Source organism: Acipenser ruthenus, chromosome 52 (genome assembly GCF_902713425.1).
Source record: "Acipenser ruthenus chromosome 52, fAciRut3.2 maternal haplotype, whole genome shotgun sequence".
NCBI classification, from domain to species: domain Eukaryota; kingdom Metazoa; phylum Chordata; class Actinopteri; order Acipenseriformes; family Acipenseridae; genus Acipenser; species Acipenser ruthenus.
The window spans coordinates 6028354-6052503 of NC_081240.1; the positions used below are offsets into that span (position 1 = coordinate 6028354).

The following is a 24150-nucleotide window of genomic DNA, read 5'->3' on the forward strand; positions in this document are numbered from 1 at the left end:
ACTGACGTTTTTTCATGTGGGACTAAGTTTGGGATTTATTAAATGGGAATCAGAGTTAAAGTGTACTTTACATATAGGCCGATATAGACATGGCATTTAAATATTTATGTGTTTTCAAATAAAGCACGTGTCTTTCTGCCTTGTGAAACAGTATGTTTAACTTGTATACAGTATTGTTTAGTGGCTTCAGTTTTTCCAGTGTGGATAAAGTTGCTTTAGTCACAGCGGGTAACTAAATGAAAGCCTCAGAGGGAACGTAGCCTCCCCGGGATCTGCTGGTCAATTTTGATACCAGCATGTACAGCACCTAGCGGATCCTGCTGGATAATTGGAGACACAGTGAAATGTATATAGTTCAGTTTTCTGTTTTAGGAGTGCTGATTATGCTGTGCTAAGACCAGTGCAGTATTGCTGGTGTGACTCTTTGGCCACAAAGCGGAATGTATAAAGTTCATGTTTGTGTTTGTGAAATTCTGGGTATGCAGAGGTGCAAGACCAGTGCAGTCGGTAAGTGTAAACATTTGATTGATCTTTCTTTGTTAACACCGTGTAACAATTTTTTTTTTTTTGGTCCCTGGGTAATAAGTGTTATTTCCTAATTGCTTATGCCTCAAAAGTATAGAAAATGGCTATTATTCCCCACAAACTTTACTTTTGTGACCAGGACAGTGATATTTTGAAATTTACCTATTTTCCAGAACATTCCAGATAGATTCAGTGCTGAGTAAACTTGGAGTAACTTCGAGAACTTTCTAGAACTTTCCAGTAATATAAATAGTAGTATAAATACAGGGGCCTTAAGCCCACCAGTTCAGTTTAGTTCCAGCTGCCTAAGTGGATACATATCTGCATTTTTCTGAAATGGCATCAAGGTCATAGGAGACTTCAAAATGGTGGCATTCCTGATGGGTCTCTGTGACAAAGAGAGAGTGAACTCTTGTTTTAGATCTCCCTTCCGACCGGTGAGGACACTGGGGAGGAGGAGCAGACAGAGCCGCGGTGCGCAACGTCACAGACCCGGTCGGGAAGCGCGGTGGCAATCGCGCATTGGCTGACGGCGGTTGCCCTCGCTGACCAATGGGGACGAGACGGGGCGTACAAAAAGGGGCGTGGCCCAGGGTTCTGTTCCTTCTGGCAAGGTACAGTGTGTGTGAGAGAGAGAGAGAGAGAGAGAGAGAGGCGAGCGAGAGCGCATTTTTACTGCAGTGTATACGAGCAGGGGAATAACTAAACGGAACTTATTGTGTTTGAATATACCTGCTAACCCCTTCACCCTTTGTCTGTCCATAGAGCACTAACGGGACGCTCCGGGAATACTTTGGAGGAGCGCGGACCCGGAAGTGCCGGACTGTGTGCAGTACTTCATCTCGGGGGGAGTGAGGAAGGACGGACTGTGTTTTTGTTTGATTGTCCTTGCGTGTTGGTTTCATTTTCATTTGGGACTGCAACCCCTTTCTTTCCCTTTGTTTGTCGGGTTACACATTGTTGTGTATCCCGGCGCTGTTATTATTATTATTATTATTATTATTATTATTATTATTGTTGTTTGACCGGGTTACACATTGCTGTGTATCCCGGCGTTATTATTGTTGGATTTTTCCCGTGTTGTGGATTAAAACCCGGAGTTTACCAACAAACCTGGACTGGTCTAGCGATCTTTTACACCACACCCTCAGCCAACCTGTCACACGTGGCGACTCTGGCGGGACGGATCCAGCCAGTTTTGCGGCGGTGTTGGAGGCTTTGGACAGCCGAAGGGAGGTTGAGGAACGGAGGAGGGAGGAGCGATACACGGCCCTTATCGAGAGGGTCGGGATGGGGATGACGTCAGCAGCAACAACGGGCCCCGTGATGGTTGCCCCGAAGGCCCGGGCCCAGAAAATGACGGTGGAGGATGACCCCGAAGCCTACCTTGTGGCATTCGAGCGGCTGGCCACCACCGCAGCCTGGCCCCGGGAGTACTGGGCGAGCCAACTGGGCCCTTGCTTGATTGGGGAGGCGCAAGCCGCATATCGGGCTATGACTGATGAAGACGCGGCCCAGTACGACTTGGTGAAGCAGGCTATCCTCCGCCGTCTGAACATCACGGGGGAGACCCACCGGGTCAGATTCAGGGAGTTCCGGCGGCCACCAAACACACGACCCAGGGTGGTGGCCCAACGGCTATGCGACCACATGGCGCAATGGCTAAACCCCAGCCAGAAAACTGGGGTTCAGATGGGGGAAGCCATTGTCATGGAACAGTTTTGCCATGTGGTCGGAGGCGAAACGCAGGCCTGGATACGCCGGCACAACCCCACCACCCTGGACCAGGCCGTAGCACTGGCCGAGAACTTCGAGGACTCCCTCATGTCCGCCCAGACCACCTTGCTGAACTACCCCTCCTCCTCCGTTACTAAGGGACCACCACCAAACCCCCCCGGACCAAGACCTGCCAGACCACCGGCCCCGTTGGGCCATCCAAGCTCCTTACCATGGAGGCAGAGGTTGGCTCCCAGCTGGGGTAGAATGGTTTCCCCCGCCCCGCTGTCATACCAGCAGCGGGACAAGTATGTACCGCCCTTGCCCTCTGCCCCACCAGTCTGTTTTAGGTGCCAGCAGCCGGGACACATCGCCAGATACTGCCCGGCCGCCATGGAGTGCGACGTGGCTGCGTGTCATCTGGCATCAGAGACAGGTAAGGAATGGGGAAATGGTCGGGAGGGCCCGTGTGTTGTTGATGTTGTGCTGGGGAAGGTGAAAACCCACGCGTTAGTGGACACCGGGTGTGAGCAGACTTTGATTCGGACAGCTCTCCTTGGCGGTATGTCGTGGCAGCCACGAGGTCAGGTGGCGATCTCCTGTATCCATGGAGATACGGCGACATACCCCACCCTAAAAGTATATCTGTCGGTAGGACCGATAAAGCGCCACCTAGTAGTGGGGGTGGCCGAAAAGTTGCCCCACCCAATCATTCTGGGCCGAGACTGGCCGCGATACAAGGATTTAGTAAAAATATCGGCAGCCTCGACCACACGTGTAGGCACGGCAGACCCCCGGGAAAAGGAAGTAATTGGCACCATGTTCCCTTTCCATGCAGAACTGTTTTCTCCACTTTTTCGTCCTAGGAAAACGCACAAGGAGAGACGGAGGGAAAAGTGGGAGGGCGCATCGATCCGACACGGTTGGGGCCTGGCGGGGGAAGGTTGTGATGGTCCCAAACGCCAATCGAAGGGGGTGGGCACCCAGTGTGACCGGACGGGCGAGGTTACTGGACCCTTGAGGGTAGAGACTGCTCCAGCCCCTGTCAATATCCCGGACGTGTGGGCCTCAAGCGCGGACCTAGTGTGGGAGCAGAACAACGATCCCACACTGGTGCACGCTTGGGAACAGGTTCGGTCTATTGAGGGTAAGGATGTTGACGGCATCGGGACGCTGGTATATCCCCATTTTGTGGTGGAGGGGCACTTACTGTATAGGGTAAACCCAGCCCCGGGCACAGGACAGCCTGTCAAACAGTTGATGGTTCCCCCGTCTTGTCGACCAGAGGTCATGAGGCTGGCGCATGACGTCCCCTTTGCAGGACACCTTGGTGTTGACAAGACGAGGGACCGGATACTGGCTCGATTTTATTGGGCCGGACTCTACACCGAAGTGGCGAAATATGTAGCTACCTGCCCGGAATGCCAGAGAGTAGCACCGGGTCGAGTGCGCCCCGCCCCTTTGGTCCCACTGCCTATTGTCTCCACTCCCTTCGAACGCGTTGCAATGGACATAGTTGGGCCAGTGCTGCCTTCTGATTCCGGGTACACGCACATATTAGTGATGGTGGATTATGCGACGCGGTACCCGGAAGCAGTTCCTTTGCGGTCCACTAGTGCCACTGCAATTGCGAAAGAATTAAGTCAGATTATGGCTAGAGTAGGGATCCCAAAAGAAATATTAACTGATCACGGAACAAACTTTTTGTCCAAAACGCTACAGCAGGTGTATAAAATTCTAAAAATACGTCCCATCAGGACGTCCGTTTATCATCCCCAAACGGATGGTCTGGTGGAACGTTTTAACCAAACATTGAAGCACATGTTGAGACGGTTTGTGAGTCAGGAGCAAAAACATTGGGCTACTCTTCTTCCTTACCTACTCTTCGCAGTGAGAGAGGTGCCTCAGAGCTCAACGGGATTTTCCCCCTTTGAGCTGTTATATGGCCGGCAGCCACGGGGCATCCTCGATCTGTTGAGAGAAGGGTGGGAAGAACATAAAAGCTCCTCTAAAAATGTAGTGCAGCATGTGCTCCTACTGCGGGATCGCCTTGATTTAATCGGTCGGTTGGCTCAAGACAACCTTAGATCGGCTCAACATCGGCAACAGCAGCATTACAATACTAATGCACGAATTCGAACTTTTCGGCCAGGAGATAAGGTAATGCTGCTTCTTCCGTCGTTGGAGTCAAAGCTGTGTGCTAAATGGCAGGGGCCATATGAAGTGATACGGGCAGTAGGATTAGTGAATTATGAAATTAGACAGCCTGATCGCCGAAATAAAACGGAAATTTACCATGTCAACTTATTAAAGCCCTGGAAGGCAAGGGAGGTCTTATTCATAGCCCCAGGCGAGATGGAGGATGACTTAGGACCCTGCATAGAGGCCCCTAGCCCCAGCCAGATTTCAATGGGGGAACAGTTACTTCCGGATCAGCAGGTGGAATTGCGTAAGTTGATTGGGAAATTTGGGGATGTGTTTTCTGACGTGCCCGGCAGAACTAACCTTACTGAATATGCTGTTATTACTCCGCCAGGGGTCACTGTTCGGGAGAGGCCCTACCGGATCCCAGAAAGCCGGCGGAGTGGCGTCCAGAACGAGGTGAGGGCGATGCTTGAACTTGGGGTCATTGAGCCTTCCAGAAGCGAGTGGTGCAGTCCCATTGTTATAGTGGCTAAGAAGGACGGCACAAATCGCTTCTGTGTGGACTTTCGAAAGGTCAATGCTATCGCCAAGTTCGATGCCTACCCCATGCCTCGGATCGACGAACTCCTCGACCGACTGGGAACGGCCAGGTTTATCTCAACTCTGGACCTGACGAAGGGATATTGGCAGATCCCTTTGACCCGCAATTCCTGTGAAAAAACGGCATTTTCAACTCCGGATGGGCTGTTCCATTTTAAAACCATGCCGTTTGGGCTACATGGTGCGCCCGCCGCCTTTCAGAGACTGATGGACGAGGTGTTACATCCCCATCGTGAGTATGCAGCAGCGTATATTGACGATGTGGTTATATATAGCTCCACCTGGAGAGAGCATGTAATTCGACTTACAGCCGTCCTTCAGTCTCTAAGGGCGGCCCGGCTGACAGCCAACCTAAGGAAATGTGCGTTTGCTAAATTAGAGACCCAGTACCTAGGATTTATCATGGGAAATGGACGGGTGAAACCCGTGGCCACCAAAGTCCAGGCTTTGGTGGACGCGGCGGTCCCCAAAACCAAGTCCCAGGTGAGGTCACTATTGGGATTGGCTGGTTATTACCGCCGCTTTATCCCCGAGTATGCCACCGTGGTCAATCCCCTGGTAGACCTCACTAAAAAGTGTGCACCAAATTTAGTTAAGTGGTCAGCAGAGTGTCAGGGAGCGTTTGAGACCATTAAACAAAAACTGTGTCAGGCTCCTGCGCTAATATCACCAGATTTTAGCAAGAGATTCTTCCTCCATACCGACGCGTCAGAGGTTGGTTTGGGGGCGGTCTTGTCTCAGCGAGTTAACGGGGTGGAGCACCCGATTCTTTACATTAGTAAGAAAATGCTTCCTCGGGAGCGCAATTACTCGGTTTGATCTGGTCACGGACCACGCCCCACTCAGATGGTTAAGCACTATGAAGGATAGCAATGCCCGAATAACTCGGTGGTATTTGGCATTGCAGCCTTATATGTATCATATGGTACATCGTGCAGGGAAAGATCACCAAAATGCGGATTATTTTTCCCGGGAGGGGGGAGTAATGGGAATGGTAGATTTGGCCGAGTGTTCCTTCGGCTCCACTCTGAGCGGTGGGATATGTGACAAAGAGAGAGTGAACTCTTGTTTTAGATCTCCCTTCCGACCGGTGAGGACACTGGGGAGGAGGAGCAGACAGAGCCGCGGTGCGCAACGTCACAGACCCGGTCGGGAAGCGCGGTGGCAATCGCGCATTGGCTGACGGCGGTTGCCCTCGCTGACCAATGGGGACGAGACGGGGCGTACAAAAGGGGGCGTGGCCCAGGGTTCTGTTCCTTCTGGCAAGGTACAGTGTGTGTGAGAGAGAGAGAGAGAGAGAGAGAGAGGCGAGCGAGAGCGCATTTTTACTGCAGTGTATACGAGCAGGGGAATAACTAAACGGAACTTATTGTGTTTGAATATACCTGCTAACCCCTTCACCCTTTGTCTGTCCATAGAGCACTAACGGGACGCTCCGGGAATACTTTGGAGGAGCGCGGACCCGGAAGTGCCGGACTGTGTGCAGTACTTCATCTCGGGGGGAGTGAGGAAGGACGGACTGTGTTTTTGTTTGATTGTCCTTGCGTGTTGGTTTCATTTTCATTTGGGACTGCAACCCCTTTCTTTCCCTTTGTTTGTCGGGTTACACATTGTTGTGTATCCCGGCGCTGTTATTATTATTATTATTATTATTATTATTATTATTATTGTTGTTTGACCGGGTTACACATTGCTGTGTATCCCGGCGTTATTATTGTTGGATTTTTCCCGTGTTGTGGATTAAAACCCGGAGTTTACCAACAAACCTGGACTGGTCTAGCGATCTTTTACACCACACCCTCAGCCAACCTGTCACAGTCTCCAAGGCGGTTTTACCAAGTTTCCCTGCTATCTTTGCCTTTGAGACAGCAGGGACACCAAGGCGCACTACCACAGGCGGGACTGGCCACAGCGGAGCGAGTTCCCTGTGGGGAGGAACAACGTCAAGTGGGAGCCACTGGTGGACCCCCGGAAGGTGCTGATGCCACCACTGCACATCAAATTGGGCCTTATGAAACAATTTGTCAGAGCTCTAGATAAGGAGTCGGCAGCCTTCAAGTACCTTCAAGACTTCTTCCCTAAGCTGTCTGAGGCAAAGGTCAAAGCCGGTGTCTTTGTCGGACCACAGATAAAGAAGATCCTGGAGTGCAATGAATTCCCCAAAAAGCTCACTAGTAAGGAGAAAGCGGCTTGGAACAGCTTTGTCGCAGTGGTTCGGGGCTTCCTGGGCAATCACAAGGCCGAAAACTATGTGGAGCTGGTTGAGACTCTGGTGAAGAACTACGGCACAATGGGCTGTAGGATGTCCCTCAAAGTCCATATCCTTGATGCTCATCTTGATAAATTCAAGGAGAACATGGGAGCGTACTCGGAGGAGCAAGGCGAGCGCTTCCACCAGGATATACTGGACTTTGAACGCCGCTACCAAGGACAGTATAAGAAGAACATGATGGGAGACTACATTTGGGGGCTGATTCGTGAAAGTCATTTACAGTATAATCGTAAATCTCGAAAAACGTCTCACTTCTAAATCTTTTGTAGTCATTTTTGTATTACTTTAGTATAAATACATGTTAATTTGGATTCATATGTTTTTTTCTGACTTTATGTGAACAAAAAGACACAAATTCGCCCGTTTTCTCATTGGAAATAGGTAAATTTCAAAATATCACTGTCCTGGTCACAAAAGCAAAGTCTGTGGGGAATAATAGCCATTTTCTATACTTTTGAGGCATAAGCAATTAGGAAATAACACTTACTACCCAGGAACAAAAATTGTGTTACATAGTGATTAGTACTGCTGTTATAATACTTGTGTATTAGGGTGTGTATGGGGTTTTAAGTCGTCTGTCCCCCCATTCTACTACTACTTGGTGATTGGGCTACTTTTGTGAGTCGTGGGCGGGGTTTTAGCTGTGATTGTCTATAAACTAGCTACCAAATGTGTAACACTGAGGGGCTTGTGAACATGGAGTCCCCAAAATAAGCAAGCTTTTGTAAACTGATATTTTCTAAGACAAAATCATACAACTGTTAGACTCAATGCTTCACTATGAAAACGAATTATAACACCACTCAGAGTAAATATTTCGCGTGTGGTTTAGTTCATATTCTGAGGAAACAAGTAGAGCAAAAACAGACTTCATTTTTTTTTGTCCCGGTCAGAGACAGTAAAATTGTTAAATCGTCCCTGTTTTGTGATATATGTATAGTACAAAACTACATTGGTGTGCTCAACAAGATAACATCAGAGTGATATTAGGTTGTGTTAGCGCCGTTCAAAAACTAAACAATCTCATGTATTCTGTGTTGTATCATTCTGATTATGTGTGTGCCACGTTTACATGGTTATTAATAGCTGGTCTCCTTTTTAAATCAGTTTTTTTGCATATTTAACATGTTTTGAGATGACAATATAAAGAAAATAACGAGTTGTTATCATCTGCAATAAATACACCCGAGATGTTTAATTGTTTATCTATTATTGTGTTAAATATATAAGAACATAAGAAAGTTTACAAACGAGAGGCTGCCATTCGGCCCATCTTGCTCGTTTGGTTGTTAGTAGCTTATTGATCCCAGAATCTCATCAAGCAGCTTCTTGAAGGATCCCAGGGTGTCGGCTTCAACAACATTACTGGGGAGTTGGTTCCAGACCCTCACAATTCTCTGTGTAAAAAAGTGCCTCCTACTTTCTGTTCTGAATGCCCCTTTATCTAATCTCCATTTGTGACCCCTGGTCCTAGTTTCTTTACTGCACAATACTGTTACAACTGGACAAAACATACAAAGAGGTCATAGTATTTTTTTTCCTATGAAATGCTGTTATAACTGTTAGCAATTAACTTGTATATTTAAAGTGCAAAAAATGAAACAGAACCTTAATTTAAAATACAATGCTCTCCATTTAACTTTTAAATTAAAGTTATTTTCATCTCTGCTAATAATAATAGTAATGATAAAAGATTTATTTGTGCATTTACTGGTGTCTCTGCATCACAGACGAGCGGAAATCCAAACCAATTCAATGTCATTTCAATACTGTACACAAACCTTCTAATCTTACTGTCACACACAAATGCCACTTTAGAGAAAATTCTTTAAAATCTCCGTTCTTCACTCAGCATGAAACTGCGCACTCTGTGTCGGTATAACACGTCGCAACCCTTTCACACAGCCCAAGAGATCACGAGAGCACAACTTTCAAACCTGTCAGTCAACAGATCGCTGTCATGGCAACGCTTGTACCTACGCTCACGCAGCACGTCGGTGATCCGCCAGTAAATTATTTGTGAATTCACCTCCTCGTCAGCCCGTAAATTTAACAATTCCTTAACTTCTTCCGGACTCCAATTACTACCTCGCTGAGTCATTCTTGATCAGGCATTGTATCTGAAAAAAATGAAAGAGTGTAACAACTCACGACAAAAATACGCAACACGCCCGGTACACAGTGACGTGGGATGAGACTTTACAAATCTAGCCTGTGTTATGTGTGTCCAGAAATACTTTTTACTTTTGTGGGATTAAAATCCCCTAAATGAATCCCTTTCTAAAGTCTCAGTTATCCTGCTCTACACACGATGAAAACCAGCAACTCACCCTGGTTACGCTTTGCTTTGCTTTCACTTGCAGAAGGTGAATGGGCAGCACAAACAAACGAAGACAAAGGACTGGCTATCCAGCCCCTTTTCAAAGGCAGGTGATCAGGGGTAATTGATGATCAATTCTTCGATTGACACCTGGCCACCTGCTGCACATTCCTTTAGCTAGGGAGGGCAGTGTAACCCCCCACCCCATGGCACTCAATTAGCAACACAGACGTTTCCAAAAACGAACACAGCATTTGAGTAACTGTGATAACAAGAAGCGGTCGGGATGATTTCAAACAGCATGAAAATATAAGTGGCCGGTCTAAAGAAAGAGAAAGAAAAATGACATTTGAAGAGCTGTACTCTTTAACAACGGACTTGTTTCAATTGTGTTGCAGAGGAGAAACACAGCTAACTGAGGAACGAGTGATTCAGTAGAGAGAGGCATGGACCCGACTCCAAGGAGAAGAAGAAGGAGTAAAGAGAATTACCCGCCTGATATGTCACAAGAGCCTACCAGGTACTGAAAGTCTTTTCTTATTAGTTCACGGTGTGGCGACATGCTGAATAATACCTTTACTAAGAAGCTGTTTAGGAATCCAAATCACTGAGCTGAGGCTCAAGCCCAGGGTTAGAGTCCAGACCTCTCTGTGCTTTACAATGCTTCTCTATGCTTTATCAGACCTCTCTGTGCTTTACAATGCTTCCCTGTGCTTTACCAGACCTCTCTGTGCTTTACAATGCTTCCCTATGCTTTACCAGACCTGTGTTCTTTACAATGCTTCCCTATGCTTTACCACACCTCTCTGTGCTTTACAATGCCTCCCTATGCTTTACCACACCTCTCTGTGCTTTACAATGCTTCCCTATGCTTTACCAGACCTCTCTATGCTTTACAATGCTTCCCTATGCTTTACCATACCTCTGTGCTTCACAATGCTTCCCTATGCTTTACCATACCTCTGTGCTTTACAATGCTTCCCTGTGCTTTACCAGACCTCTGTGCTTTACAATGCTTCCCTATGCTTTAATAAATAAATAAGAAAAAGTCAGTTAATCAATTTTTTTTTAATTAAATCACATTACTAAAATCTGAAAAAATAAACAGAAAAAACATTTTATGGAAATCAAAGAACACAAAAACACACAATACAATAATACAAACACACACAGTAAAGCAAACAAGTTGACTTTTTTTAAAACTGTTACAGCACTGACATTTTTTAAAATATACAAAACGTAATTCTTAAAAAATAAATTAAATACAGTTATTTCATATGAAATCCATTCGTTGCTAAAAACAAATAATTCCTCTTGTTTCGCTCTGCAGGTGGCGCCGTTTTACCCCCTAACTTTCATTCAAAGTTGTGTCAGATTGAAACATTCCCCTCACCCGAGGAGTGGAGAGGACAGACAGGGAGTTCAATACAAAGGGTTTCTTACAACACAAAACAAACAGTCTAGTTCAGCTGGCAGACTGTTACAGTGGAATCAGAAAACCAATCAAACCTAAACCCAGGATAGAGCGGCTCAGTGAATGTGGTTTGGAATCTGTGCAGGAGGGTCATTGTGTCAGAGACGCCATAAAATGACAGAGTGCCAGCATTAAAGTCCAGATACACTCCTATTCTGGGGGAGTGGGGGGCAGTTATTGCAGTTTTATTGTTATTGTGCAGGGCAGTGTAACTGGAACCAGAGCAGGACAAACTCCAGGACTTGTCATTGAATCCAAGGATACAGGAAAAATCCCCTCCTTTCCTGTGGATTCCTTTATATGTGACTCCTATAGAAGCCCATCCCCCACTCCACTCAATCTCCCAGTAACAGCGAGTCCCAGACAATCCCTCTCTGCAAAGCACTTGGGCACAGCTCTCAAATCTCTCTGGGTGAGTGGGATATCTCTGGGTCTCTCTCCTCTGTGTCACCTTTCTGTTTCCTTCAGACAGACAGAGGTTTCTATGCGCTGTGTTGGGGTCCAGTGTGAGCTGACAGGAATCTGATTGAAGAGAAGAGGATGGGTAGAGGAGAGACGGTTAGAAAAGTCAAATCACTGAGAAAATCAACAGTCATTGTCTGCTGCATCCTCAAATCCTGTTTATGAAAGGTGTGTGTATTGTTTTAATTTTTTTAAATACATTTTGACCACTTTTTTTAAACTTTTAAATTGCATTCCCTGCCTCAAGATGGCTTCCCGCGAACTGGCATAGACCCCTCAGAACTACATTTCCCATCATACTCCTGCTCACTGGTAATTCCATCTCAATTACATATGTGAGCAGGAGGATGATGGGAAATGTAGTTCTGAGAGGCCCATGCAGTTACATGTGAAGCTATCTACAAGTATAAAAAAGTGGTCAAAATGTAAATAAAACAATACACACACCTCACGTAAACAGTTGTAGCAACACATGGGAACACGTAACACAATAAAATAAAAAGGACCTTATGTACCTGTGACGGGGTACTGCCCAGTCTTTATGATCATGGTTGGGACTGGCAGGGAGGGGGTTAAAATTCCTCCCTGCCAGGAAAACATGTGAGAATGTGGCTGGAGCCCTAATTGACTAATTAGCAATTATTGAATAATTGGGCTCCAGCCACAGGGAATAAAAGCCAGGGGAGAGGCCCTGGCTAGGAGGAGAGAGAGTTGAAGGAGAGATCTAGAAACAAGAGTGTGTTTGTATGTGTTGTTTTTTCTGTTCCAGTGAAGGCAACGCCCAGCCTGGAAACCTTTTTTTTTGTAAGTTTTGCTTTTTGCTTTGTGTGTATTTTGTGTTTAAAACCGTTTTGTTTGGTCCTTGTGCCTATTTATTTTGTATTTTTGTTTATTAAAAACTTTATTTTTGAACTTTACACTGTCTCTGAGTCTCAAACCTCGGTCCATCCTGTCACATTTGGTGTCAGAAACAGGAGAGCGCCACCTGGAGGCTCAGAGCAGTATTTTTTTTTTTTTCTTGAATTTTGGGAGTTTTTTTTTTTTTGGGGGGGGGAAAATGGGGAAGAGCAGACAGCGGCAAAGGCAGGAGAAGCAGCAGCCGAAGAAATGTAGGCTGCTGCAACAACAGCCACCCCAGCTGGAGGACCCAGCCAGTCTTTTCCCCTGGTGCTCCTGGTGCGGGAAGGAGGATCATCAGTGGAGGTCCTGTCCAGATGGGCTACCAGCTGACTGGTGTGGGTACTGTGAGGTGGATGGCCACAACTGGGCAGGATGTCCCCACAATCGGGACCAGGAGCAGCTGCAAACCCCGTCCTCGGCAGCCACCCCACCACTTCCAACATCACCGCCTTCACCACCATCCCAGGAAATATGGGACTGGTTGATGCACCCTGAGGCAGACCTCTCCCACGACCTCCCCATAGTTGTCAACACGCTGTGGCGTCGAGATGGGGGGAGGTGGGAAAAGTGGGAGGAACAGCATCACCCGGCGTCCTTCGCAGAGCTGGCCCTGATGGTCATTAATTACCTGGCGGTAGATATGGGAGACGCCCCAATCATTCCAATAAAGAAGGTGGAGCTGTCATCCCGAGAGCCAGAGAGGGGTGAGCCATCGTCCCGAGAGCCAGAGAGGGGTGAGCCATCGTCCCGAGAGCCAGAGAGGGATGAGCCATCGTCCCGAGAGCCAGAGAGGGGTGAGCCATCGTCCCGAGAGCCAGAGAGGGGTGAGCCGCTGTCCCGAGAGCCAGAAGGGGAGGAGCCGCTGTCCCGAGAGCCAGAAGGGGAGGAGCCGCTGTCCCGAGAGCCAGAAGGGGAGGAGCCGCTGTCCCGAGAGCCAGAAGGGGAGGAGCCGCTGTCCCGAGAGCCAGAGAGGGGTGAGCCGCCGTCCCGAGAGCCAGAAGGGGAGGAGCCGCCATCCCGAGAGCCAGAAGGGGAGGAGCTGCCGTCCCGAGAGCCAGAATGGGGGCCGCTGCCGTCGCCCAGAGAGGGGGAGCCGCTGCCTTCGCCCAGAGAGGGGGAGCCCGAATGTCCACAGCCCGAGAGGGAGGAGCCCGAACGTCCACAGCCCGAGAGGGAGGAGCCCGAACGTCCACAGCCCGAGAGGGAGGAGCCTGAACGTCCACAGCCCGAGAGGGAGGAGCCCGAACGTCCACAGCCCGAGGGGGAGGAGCCCGAGCGGGAGGAGTCGGTGCGTCCACGGCCCGAGAGGGAGGAGTCGGTGCGTCCACGGCCCGAGAGGGAGGAGTCGGTGCGTCCACGGCCCGAGCGGGAGGAGTCGGTGCGTCCACGGCCCGAGAAGGGGAAGCCCACAGGCCTAGGGCTGAAGGGACCTGTAGAGGGAGACGAGTTGCCGTTCCCGCCTCCGCCAGCAGAGGGAGACGAGCTGCCGTTCCCGCCTCCGCCAGCAGAGGGAGACGAGCTGCCGTTCCCGCCTCCGCCAGCAGAGGGAGACGAGTTGCCGTTCCCGCCTCCGCCAGCAGAGGGAGACGAGCTGCCGTTCCCGCCTCCGCCAGCAGAGGGAGACGAGCTGCCGTTCCCGCCTCCGCCAGCAGAGGGAGCCGGGCCGCCGTTCCCGTCTCCGCCAGCAGAGGGAGCCGGGCCGCCGTTCCCGTCTCCGCCAGCAGAGGGAGCCGGGCCGCCGTTCCCGTCTCCGCCAGCAGAGGGAGCCGGGCCGCCGTTCCCGCCTCCGCCAGCAGAGGGAGCCGGGCCGCCGTTCCCGCCTCCGCCAGCAGAGGGAGCCGGGCCGCCGTTCCCGCCTCCGCCACCAGAGGGAGCCGGGCCGCCGTTCCCGTCTCCGCCTCCCGAGGGTCCGCTGCTGCTGCCGTCGCCTCCCGAGGGTCCGCTGCTGCTGCCGTCGCCTCCCGAGGGTCCGCTGCTGCTGCCGTCGCCTCCCGAGGGTCCGCTGCTGCTGCCGTCGCCTCCCGAGGGTCCGCTGCTGCTGCCGTCGCCTCCCGAGGGTCCGCTGCTGCTGCCGTCGCCTCCCGAGGGTCCGCTGCTGCTGCCGTCGCCTCCCGAGGGTCCGCTGCTGCTGCCGTCGCCTGGGGTTGCCAGGGATCCTGCTTCGCATGGGGTCGCTACACTATGGCCGGAGCCCCACGGAGGGGAATTGCTGGCCATGAAGAGGGGGAGGGAGGTCAGGAGACCAGCTCCCCCAGCTGCACTTTCGCAGCAAGATGGTGTGTGGCCGGAGCCCCGGAAGAGGGAGCTGCTGGCCACGAAGAATTGGGTGGTGCCGGACGTCCCACCATGGCCACCCCCATGGACACTGTGCTTCCCCCTCTTCTGGGACTGAGACTGAGGGGGGAGGTGGCCATTTAGGCCATGTTGTGCTTGGCACAAGGGGGGGGATATGTGACGGGGTACTGCCCCGTCTTTATGATCATGGTTGGGACTGGCAGGGAGGGGGTTAAAATTCCTCCCTGCCAGGAAAACATGTGAGAATGTGGCTGGAGCCCTAATTGACTAATTAGCAATTATTGAATAATTGGGCTCCAGCCACAGGGAATAAAAGCCAGGGGAGAGGCCCTGGCTAGGAGGAGAGAGAGTTGAAGGAGAGATCTAGAAACAAGAGTGTGTTTGTATGTGTTGTTTTTTCTGTTCCAGTGAAGGCAACGCCCAGCCTGGAAACCTTTTTTTTTGTAAGTTTTGCTTTTTGCTTTGTGTGTATTTTGTGTTTAAAACCGTTTTGTTTGGTCCTTGTGCCTATTTATTTTGTATTTTTGTTTATTAAAAACTTTATTTTTGAACTTTACACTGTCTCTGAGTCTCAAACCTCGGTCCATCCTGTCACAGTACCCTTTAAGCCGTCTTGCTGTTTGATTGTTTTGTTCATTATAATTCCTCAATCTTATCAAACTTCTTCAATTGGAACTAATCAAATGCAGCTCTGCATACAATTACAGTTCACTTAATGTTCCTACAGGGTATGTGTTGCCATTTTACTCACTCAGACCCCCTGTCTAATATTTTAATGAGCAATCCATCCCACAAGTGCAGTGATACTGCAATATACATTTACTACCAGCACAGGATGACTGGGAGGGATAGCTGTTCATTTTACCCCACAACTGATTTCACATGCATTATACATGTATTAAAAGATGGGATGATTATCTATTCAGGGATACCAAGATATTTAGGGAGAGAAAGGTCTGAATGGAAAAACAGGCAACAAATGCCCCTCGCCCAGTCATTCTGCATGTATTCATCTGAACCAATACTAATTACTAATAAATAATAATAATTGCTGCCCTAGTGTTAGCTCTTCTCACAATGGAGTGACACATCTTTCAATCAAATGTTTCAGTGAAAACAGACTTACATTTTAAAAACTCAGCTCTGTTCCTTGGCTCTGGAGCCTGCAGACTGTAAACTGCAACTTCATTCACTGGGTGAAAAAAAAGAGAGAGAAATAGAATTGAAACATGTGGATTAATACACAACACACACAAGACTCCAAACAGCAATCTGAAAAGAAACAAGGCTTATTCATGGCATTTCAGGATGTAAAAATCCGTACTTCAAGATGTTCAAGATTACAATGAGGCCCTTCCGTATCGGTGCAGCAGCCAAAGTCAATGTGAACACGTCTGCCACTGCACTGGAGTCTTGTGTTCCTTTCTCTACATCACATATCTTTGCCCAACAGTACAGTGTCCATATTAGGACACCCTTGTGCACCAAACATACAATAGTCATTATCTGCTCCTCCCTGCCGTCTCCTTCCTCCTCCCTCCTCCCTCCTCCCTGCTGCAATATTCATATAGCCAGCAATCTTCAAGAGGTCTTTATTAATGTCTTGCAAGTCCTGTCCCTCCTCAAGCCATGGTCTATTTGAGAAATCTCTACCAAAGGAATCTATTTCACACCAACCTGTTGTGGTTATTTTGACTAATTCCCCCTTGCAGAAGTCCTCAATATGATCTTTAAGTTCAAATACAGCTTTCCTCACAGCTCCAAAAGAGATGTCTGTATTGACAGTAACGCTGGGTAAGTCTCCAGCTTCAGGAGGGGCACAGAGAGACTGAAAATTCTACAACAGGAAAGTGGAGAAAAGGAGTTTTCAGTGAAACAGAATGGGGTCCAAAACATTCCTGGGGAAAAGCAAGGATTCATTCAGTTGGAGAGGTCTGTCTGAAACCGTCCCAGTTATGTACTTGAGATTTTCTAACAAGCAGTGATGTTACCTGTAGAAAATGGATGTGATCCTCTGTCTCTGAAAGCAGTTTCAGCTCAGCGTTTCTTCTCCTTAGCTCAGCAATCTCCTGCTCCAGTTTCTTCATGCGTCCTTCAGCCTGATTCACTGCAGCCTTCTCGTTAGCTCCAATCAGCTCAATAACCTCAGTGTGGATCTTCTCAATAGATCGGATCAGCTCAGTAAAGATCTTCTCACTTTCCTTTATTTCTATGCATGCAGATCTCTGAGTGAAAGAACACAGTAGAGGAGACATGGTTAGAATTGATATCAACAACACATCAGGCATAGACAGTAAACTTTTGTAGATGTGTTCCACAGTCCATCTGTTTATAATAATAATAATAATAATAATAATAATAATAATAATAATAACCCCCTCTTCTCAATACCCACTTTCAGTGACTCCACAGTCCGTTTCAGATCCTCAATTTCTTTCAGTCTCTCCTGGATTATCTGTTGTATTTCTGTCTGTGTGTCTCCCAGCTGCTTCTGTGTAGAAACACAGTGACACAGTGACATTTCTGACAGGGCATTGAGTGATATCCTACCACACTCAATACAGACTATTTCAGAGCAGGCTGTGTTTTCACACCTCTCTCCCCTTCATATGCAGTTAGATTAACGATACACACATTATGCAAACAGATACCCTAAGGGTCGAATGCACCAGCGTGGATTAACCACTAACCCAGATTAAATCAAGGATTATATTTGAATCATGTTGCACAAAACTTTAAACCAGGATTTATATGTAATCCTTGTTTAAAATTAAGCCAAGGTTAAACATTTAAAAGATTAAAATATAATGACATTGCACCACTCATTTTAATCCATGTTTAAATGTGATAGCTGAATTAAATTTAAACCTACGTTCGAGGTGGTTTAAACTTGGACAAAGGCAGCAGTTTCATACAACGTGTGTATAGTAGTAAGATACAGCACCATCTAGTGCACAGCTGCCAGCAATACAAAAGGACACTTGATCCACAGTAGCTGTCCACTAGATGGTACTGTTTCATACTAGTAACAGTGAATGATGGCTGATCTAGCATGTGTTACATGTTTGTTTTGTTAAGCACCTAGGAAAATGAAGCAGCTTTCTCTTTAATGGATATTTAGGGCTTCTGATTTCCGTTTTTAATCGATAAACACAGATAAAACAGCACTGATACAAAACAATGAAATCAGTGTAAAAAATGCCTAAATACACAAAATCCCCAGAAGACCCATGACCAGAAGGACTTCGCTATGGAAGAGAGCAAAGGAAAGAGGGGACTAGTAGGGTGGTCGAAAAAAATGTAGATTTTAACAAACAAAATCCCAAATAGGTTATTAAATTTCGTTTTAAACTAACTTAAACATATCTGTTTAAGATTAATATGATATTGTATATCATATTAATATTAATCTTGTATATTATTAAATTCAGAAGTACTTTATAATGTACATAATATTTATGTTGATGTAAGGGGCTGTCCAGATGGATCAACTAAAATCATGTATTCTGGTATCTGCAGCCATTACCTTTCATAAAACCCAGTGCAGGCTTATAGAGAGGATCCTCATAATCACACAGTAAGAGGAGAGGGAGTGAGAGATTATAGTGCTTATAGAGAGAGAGAGTCCTCATAATCACACAGTAAGAAGTCAGGGAGTGATAGATTGTAATCAAATGCAATCTGAAACGTACACAGGAGGCTGGGATTGAATAATAAAATAATAAAGCTTGGTGAAGATTGGTAACAAATCAAGGCAATGATGTTCACAATGTCGTGTGTGACAGACAGGCTGTGAAATGAAATGCATCGTGTATATTAGAGTAATACTTAACATAAGACACACTAGAGCTTCTGGACTTTATACAACACTGATTCTATCCATGTCACATATATTTATTATACTGCTGGAACGAACGTGCTGTTTACATGTTCAGATACTATTGCAGTTACATTGCAGTTACTATGGGCTGTGACATTCAGAAAATAATAACATGGCAGCGACCACATTGCAGAACAAGCTGAATGATAACTGAGTTATAATTAAAAGATTGATCTTGTTTAAATGGAGGGTATAGCAAGCTGCACAAACACAGACACTCTGGGAATGAACAACACTTTGCTTTCAGACACTGCAAAAAACAAGACGGGTCCATTTCCACCTCACACAGCATACACTGTGTATATATATATATATATATATATATATATATATATATATATATATATATATATATACACTAGGAATATAAATCATGCTAATTTTACACTACAAATTCCAATGCACCACAAAAAAGCTGAACAAATCCTTCTTACCCTGTGAGGCAGGGCTGAGGTCCTGCACGTGTAAACAGTGTGTTTTTGTTTGATTGTAAATAATGTTTTTCATGATCTAGTTTGTGCTAGATATGGCAGGGCATATTCAAATCCAGATGTGGAATGTGGCCAGGTGTTAATTGATTAATTGATTATCGCTTAGACCCGGCCACATGCCTAAAAGGGGTCTGAAAAACCAGTTTCTTGGTTCTACAAACTGGGATACAGACTCTCTGGGAAGGAGAGTGTTGCTGTAGGATCCTCAAGACTGGGTGTGTTAACCAGGGTGAGAAAAACACAAGAGGAAAAATTATCTCGGATCACTGTGTGAGTTAACCAGGATCACTAGCACTGGAAGGAATAGGGAACAAGTTTAGAGGATTTTAATCCCACCCAAGTGTATAGAGGAGGTGTCAGGGAGACTGTTCCGGGAGCGGGACCTCCTTTCTTGTTTGGTCAGCTTTTATTTTCTAGCTGTTTTCGAGCAGTGTTTTGTTTTGAATGTTTTGTATTTTTGTATCAAGAAAACCTCCTGTGTCTCTCCTGTCAATCAACGATAGCCACACCCGTAACAATGCCCCTGTTACACCATGAAATACATTGTAGTACATCATAGTTTAGAAAGAGCAATTAAAAAACTATGCCTCTTTAAATAGCTCTTAATATACAATTAAAATCTGATCTAATGTGAAATTGTGTAACCTAGTAAACAGACATGTTAAATATTCCTGGGAATTCTTATCTTCTAGGATAGCTACAAGGAAATGGTTCAAACCCTTACCTGTTTCCCACTCCTTTCTGCCTCAGCTGAGACTGTGTCATGACTCTTGTGTTCCTTGTCTGCACACAGCCAGCAAATACACGTCTGATCAGTTCTGCAGAACCCCTCCAAAAGCTTTTGGTGTTCAGCACAAAGCTTCTGCTCCAGATTTCCAATTGCATTGATCATCTTGTGCCTCTTGAAAGCAGCAACTTCACTGTGAGACTTGATGTGTGTTTTACAGTAAGAGGCCAGGCACGTCAAACAAGATTTCACAGCTTTGAACTTTCTCCCAGTGCAGAAATCACACGGCACATCTCCAGGTCCAGCATAACTTTGAGCAGGAGGAGGATTGAGTCGTCTCCTCTTGAATTCTCCAGCAACTTCAGCCAGCATGATGTTTCTGCCCAGAACAGGCCTTGGGGTAAAGGTCTCCCTGCACTGGGGGCAGCTGTAGACACCTGTATGATCAGTCTGATCCCAGCAGTTCTTAATACACCCCATACAGTAACTGTGTCCACATGGAATAGTGACTGGGTCCTTCAATAGCTCCAGACACAGTGAACAACTAAACTGATTCTCTGACCACAAGTTTGAAGCCATTCTTGCTGCAGCGAGACAGATGATTTCACAACAAACGAAACTTAACTGTGTGTCTGAACTCCAGGAGATATATAAAGCTCTAAGACGGGAGGTTTTGGACTGAGGCCAGGTTTAGATAAGCAGAAGGAGCTGAAAGTGTGAGAGGGACAGGGGAGGAGAGAGTTGGGAATGGGACTGGAGTTTGAGAATGGCACTGTTAGAATACAAACACAATGCTGTTATAATCGAGTTCTGCACAGGTTTATAAGAAGGATGGAACTCCAGTCATGGAAGAGTTGTGTCAATACTGGAGCAAGTTAGAAGAGATCTGTTCTTTCTACTGGAGAAAAATGGAGCCACACAAAAAGAGGGAAAAAAGTTTATTATCATAAAATATTGTATTAGGGCATTCCAAACAATGCATTTATCAACATTGTTAATAGTAATTACGCCAACATTTTTTACTAACATTCATCTGAAATTATTTTTTTTAATAAGTTAATTAAAAGTGCTTCCAAAACATAAACGCGGAGGTACGGTACACTGAACTCACACACTCAAATAGAATCCTGCCAATTTACTGCTCGTTAAGCTTCAAATGGTAATTTTAACAGCAATAAAGTGAGGAAAATATAGAAATGATGAATTTATTTATGAAATACAGGTTGAAACCTCACTGCATATTACCTTTCAGTTCAGAGTGGTGAGCGTCGGATGTAGTAGCCACTAGAGGGAGCAAGAGGGTGCAAATAAAAAACTAAACACTTAACTCACACACTGAAAAACACACCATTCTACCAAGTCTCTCATCCTTGACCTTTATTATATTAAAGCAAAATATACAGAAAACAAATCTAAAGTTATTTAAAAAACAAAAAACAGTAAAATACAGCTGCAACTACACTCCATGCCACAGCATATGCAACTTACACCTAACCCTTAAAATGAACCCCTACTTCTACAACTAAACATCACCCCTAACCTCTACCCCTAAACGTCACTATCAAACTGTGTTACTATTATTTTAACACTAGCTCTGCTAATATTATTTCAACATCGTTTCTTTTGCACCCCCTAGCGGCCTCTAGTGGCTACTACATCCGACTCTCTCCGCCCAGAACCTATATTTCATTATGACAAACCATAATTTCTGTATTTTCTATAATGCATTTGTATTAAATCGAGGCATTAAAGCTTAACGAGCAAACATTTGGCAGCATTTTCTATTTTTGAGTGTGTGAGTTAAATTCATTCACTTGAATTTGCAGAGCCTGCGCGTCAAAAACGAAACGTGTGTTACAATAAAAACAGTAATAATTGGTATTAAATAGAACAGATCTTGAATGGAACGCGGGCTCGGGGCTTCCCTTCATACAATACACTCTGTTACTCAAACACACGTGTTTGCATTTAGTGAGCTGCTGTGTGTTTATGAAATAACTCCAGCTTAAACCGCACTCTTAGAAGAATGAAAGTGTGTGGAAATAGTGATCCTTTCCAACGGTATTATCTTACATCTTTACTGTTAACTAATGCACTCTCTAATCAATATTGTGCAAATATAGCAAACAGTATATCATTTCAATTTAACTAGGCTAGCGATTAAAGATTTACTTCGCCACGTGCGTCCCTGTACTACTAGCCTATACGACTCAAATAATAAGAACACATTATTTACACGCTGAAATATTATCCGTACTGGTTTTTCTAGTTCCCCGTTTCATTAATAACACATTTATATCGAGTATAATAGAAATACACAAAGTCGCATTTCATACCTAACCAAGCAAACACCGCGCTGGTTCTGCTTCCTCCTCTCTCGAATGCTAGGTGCGTAATTGCTGAAGACACGCCTATTTCTTTACGTCACAGCAAACCCTTTACTGTGAGATAAATCCGGTGTCAGACTGGAAATTAGTTCAAACACATGCTTATTTCTAGGGCTGGGCAACGATATGAAAATTGTATATCGTTATCATGCACGTATTTCAGTATGGATAATACTGAAGTCTTGCAAAACACAGAAAAATATAATAACGCAATTACAATATCAAACATATAGGATACAGACGTTAACATATATTTACACATGAAAAGCAGTAACTTACTTTAACTTAGCGGTGCTTTGCTTCACAGTATCCACGGAGAAAAACAAGGTCTTGTTATATTGCTTCACTATTCCATCATCAGCCACCTCAACACCGAAATATTACATTCTATACGTCACTGCGCAAAGACTTGAAGTAATGACGGAAGTAATTTAGTCTTGCTGCTCTGCGTGTGCTCTGGACACCTCTAAAACTATTAAGAATGGTGTCATGCTGGATTTAGCGTTATTTTGAGATGTGTTTTGATGTTTTAAAAGTACCTCTCATTTATAATACCGAAAGTTCACATTTTAATAAGACATTAATAGTAGCGGAAGTATAATCACACGGACAGAACGCAATGACCCGCTGACGCATGCGCATATTTTAAAATAATGCCATAGTGCTTAATGCTTAAACGCCAATCAATAGAATAAAGGGTGCGTTCACGAGAGACGGACTTTGCTAAGTCTGCACAGATTCTGCAAAGATTCTGAAAATTCATTGGCTACTTGCTCCGATTTTGTGCAGATTCTGCGCAGAATGACGAAAGTCTGCGTGTCGTGAACGCACACAAAATGTTTACATCATACTTTGGGGGGAGGCATGTTTATAGTGCGTGTTGGGTCAAAAAAAAAAACTCCACAAAGAAGGAAAGTCTGACAAAACCTACCTCATGAGGACACAGTCCAAGTCCTTGTAGTGTGTGTTGCATCTTAACACGGGATTTTAGGAATTCGTTTGCTGCGGAATAAAGCGGGAAAACACGGATTTTCTGTGCAGTCTGAGAACTTTTTGTTTTACACTTGGGGCGGGGCAAAAGACATGCAATGCTTTTTTGTTTGTTTGATAACTAAATTAATACACTTATCACATACACTGTGTAACAATTTTTTTTTTTTTTTTTTTTTTTGTTCCTGGGTAGTAAGTGTTATTTCCTAATTGCTTATGCCTCAAAAGTATAGAAAATGGCTATTATTCCCCACAAACTTTGCTTTTGTGACCAGGACAGTGATATTTTGAAATTTACCTATTTTCCAGAACATTCCAGATAGATTCAGTGCTGAGTAAACTTGGAGTAACTTCTAGAACTTTCTAGAACTTTCCAGTAATATAAATAGTAGTATAAATACAGGGGCCTTAAGCCCACCAGTTCAGTTTAGTTCCAGCTGCCTAAGTGGATACATATCTGCATTTTTCTGAGATGGCATCAAGGTCATAGGAGACTTCAAAATGGTGGCATTCCTGATGGGTCTCCAAGGCGGTTTTACCAAGTTTCTCTGCTATCTTTGCCTTTGGGACAGCAGGGACACCAAGGCACACTACCACAGGCGGGACTGGCCACAGCGGACCGAGTTCTCTGTGGGGAGGAACAACGTCAAGTGGGAGCCACTGGTGGATCCCCGGAAGGTGCTGATGCCACCACTGCACATCAAATTGGGCCTTATGAAACAATTTGTCAGAGCTCTAGATAAGGAGTCGACAGCCTTCAAGTACCTTCAAGACTTCTTCCCTAAGCTGTCTGAGGCAAAGGTCAAAGCCGGTGTCTTCGTCGGACCACAGATAAAGAAGATCCTGGAGTGCAATGAATTCCCCAAGAAGCTCACTAGTAAGGAGAAAGCAGCTTGGAACAGCTTTGTCGCAGTGGTTTGAGGCTTCCTGGGCAATCACAAGGCCGAAAACTATGTGGAGCTGGTT

General features: G+C 45.9%; 2 protein-coding genes across 2 annotated transcripts; one reads left to right on the forward strand and one right to left on the reverse strand.

The window, feature by feature from the left end:
* The first annotated feature begins 1716 nt into the window (after positions 1-1716).
* On the forward strand, positions 1717-6524 carry LOC131723044 (zinc finger protein 202-like). The gene is made up of 2 exons (XM_059016369.1): positions 1717-2677; positions 6405-6524. The coding sequence occupies exons 1-2, from the start codon at positions 1816-1818 to the stop codon at positions 6410-6412; spliced, it is 870 nt and encodes a 289-aa protein (XP_058872352.1). The 5' UTR covers positions 1717-1815; the 3' UTR covers positions 6413-6524.
* Positions 6525-10635: 4111 nt separating this feature from the next.
* Positions 10636-22206, reverse strand: LOC117432845 (tripartite motif-containing protein 16-like). Its single transcript, XM_059016308.1, has 7 exons — positions 22144-22206; positions 19805-20705; positions 17105-17200; positions 16701-16934; positions 16387-16546; positions 15836-15901; positions 10636-11574 (listed from the first exon to the last, which is right to left on the reverse strand). The coding sequence occupies exons 2-7, from the start codon at positions 20384-20386 to the stop codon at positions 11039-11041; spliced, it is 1674 nt and encodes a 557-aa protein (XP_058872291.1). The 5' UTR covers positions 20387-20705; positions 22144-22206; the 3' UTR covers positions 10636-11038.
* Between the last annotated feature and the right edge of the window lie 1944 nt (positions 22207-24150).